General features: G+C 41.1%; 1 protein-coding gene across 1 annotated transcript; it reads right to left on the reverse strand.

Annotated features, from left to right (window-relative positions):
• Positions 1-530: 530 nt before the first annotated feature.
• Positions 531-1,324, reverse strand: LOC120262130 (ethylene-responsive transcription factor ERF061-like). The gene has a single exon (XM_039270192.1). The coding sequence runs from the start codon at positions 1,305-1,307 to the stop codon at positions 579-581; it is 729 nt and encodes a 242-aa protein (XP_039126126.1). The 5' UTR covers positions 1,308-1,324; the 3' UTR covers positions 531-578.
• Between the last annotated feature and the right edge of the window lie 494 nt (positions 1,325-1,818).

The following is a 1,818-nucleotide window of genomic DNA, read 5'->3' on the forward strand; positions in this document are numbered from 1 at the left end:
ATAAGTTAGTTAATTGCACTGTCTCTTTTGGATGGATAAAATCACCTTCGTGCTGTATTTTGGATGTTCTAGGAGTTGTATCTTTACCTATAAATTCATTTTTTTTTTAAAAAAAAATAAATTTCCAACTAATTAAAAAACCATCGGTATACAATGAGAACAGAATTCAATATAAATTTTTAAATAATCATCTCTTATATGTATTATTATATTCCCTCAGTTCTTTTTATCTGTGGTGGTTAACCGAATTTCATATATCAAGAAACTTAGTTATTTCACAAAATTTTATAAAAAATAATTATTTCTAAAATTACCCCTAATTTCACATTTCTCTATTATATTTAATTTCAAAAAGAGAATTGAATAAAATGTTAAGAGTGGTTTTGGAAAAAAAATTAATAAATTGTTATTGATGTTAAAAAATGACAGATAAAAAGAAACATATATTTATGACAAATAAAAAAGAACTGAGAGAGTAATCATTATAGTTTCATAATAAATATATCTATATATATATTTTTTATTTTCCTAAGAAGACAAAGGTTATCTAATTTTAGATAATAAATGTCCCACTAATCCTAATCTGAAAGCACGTCCCATATGATTTCGGGATCAAAAGACGGCATCCCTGTGAGCAAACATCCACCGTCCATCTCATCGGAGATTGCTGAGCTGGACTCATATTGACCGTCCGATGCACCCAAGCTCACAAACGCCTCTTGGGTTTGCTCTACTATCAATACTCTCTTCTCTTCATTCGTTCCATTCCTCCTCTCTCTCCGATGGCGGCGATGCTGCCTGATCCGATCGAAGCTGGCGTGGATCTTCTCATCCACGGTCAATCGAAGCCTCTCCGCCCACTCTCCAGCACCGGCGCCGAGATTCGGGAAGTTGAGCTGCGCGTACTCGCCGCGGAGCTTGTAAGCAGCGCGATCATAGGCGATGGCGGCGCACTCGGCGGAGTCGTAGGTTCCGAGCCAGACGCGCATCCGGTTCTGGGGTAGCCGGATCTCAGCCACCCATTTCCCCCAGTGCCGCTGCCGCACCCCGCGGTACGGTTTCTTCTTCACGTCGCCGTGGATCTCTGTGAGCCAAGGGATCCATCTGGCTGTGGATCGTCGAGGGATTGATTCAGATCCGAATCGACGGAGAAGCTCAGTCTGGCTCTCGTACACGGAGGAGCCTAGCGGCTCTGCCGCCACCGGTGGCGGCGGGAGGTGGGAGAAGATGGAATCAAGGGCGTTGGTCCCCGAGAGAAGGATCTTCGAGACGGCGGTGCTGATCTCTCCAGGGTTGGCTCCGTCCATTTCCAGGTAATCTCTGGCTTTTTGGAACTCAGGAACTCTAGTTACGGAATTTCATGGAGACTTTATATGAATTTGGAGTTCTTTCTGGAAGTCTAGGAAATAGGAAGTCTAGTTACGGGATTTCGCTTGTAGGAAAGGAATCTGGAACTCTAGTTACGGAAGTTCAGTTCAGAAATCAGAGTTGGAGAGGTGAAGCTTAAGGAATATTAGCAGTGAGTGTGAAATTATATAGACGGAGTTCTATTTATTTTCTAGATTAATTCATTTTAATTACTATCAGTAATGAGGCTGTTATTTTATTTTATTTTATTTTTTTGAAAGGTGGATAAATCACTTTAAATTAAGAACGAATAAAAGTACAAAGACAACTACTAGATGTGGTCAACAACACTAAAAAGCAGGGCGAAGCCCAAGCCAGAACAACATCTCAGAACCTAGTCAGCGCCAGTAACATGGGTCTCCTCCGAGGTCTGAGTCTCGTCAACCACCTAAACATGAGGTCTTAGAAACT

This window comes from Dioscorea cayenensis, chromosome 5 (genome assembly GCF_009730915.1).
Source record: "Dioscorea cayenensis subsp. rotundata cultivar TDr96_F1 chromosome 5, TDr96_F1_v2_PseudoChromosome.rev07_lg8_w22 25.fasta, whole genome shotgun sequence".
In the NCBI taxonomy this organism is placed as follows: domain Eukaryota; kingdom Viridiplantae; phylum Streptophyta; class Magnoliopsida; order Dioscoreales; family Dioscoreaceae; genus Dioscorea; species Dioscorea cayenensis.

Coding starts and splice junctions, on each gene's coding strand:
- LOC120262130 (XM_039270192.1), bottom strand. CDS start 1,307: ATGGACGGAGCCAACCCTGGAGAGATCAGCACCGCCGTCTCGAAGATC.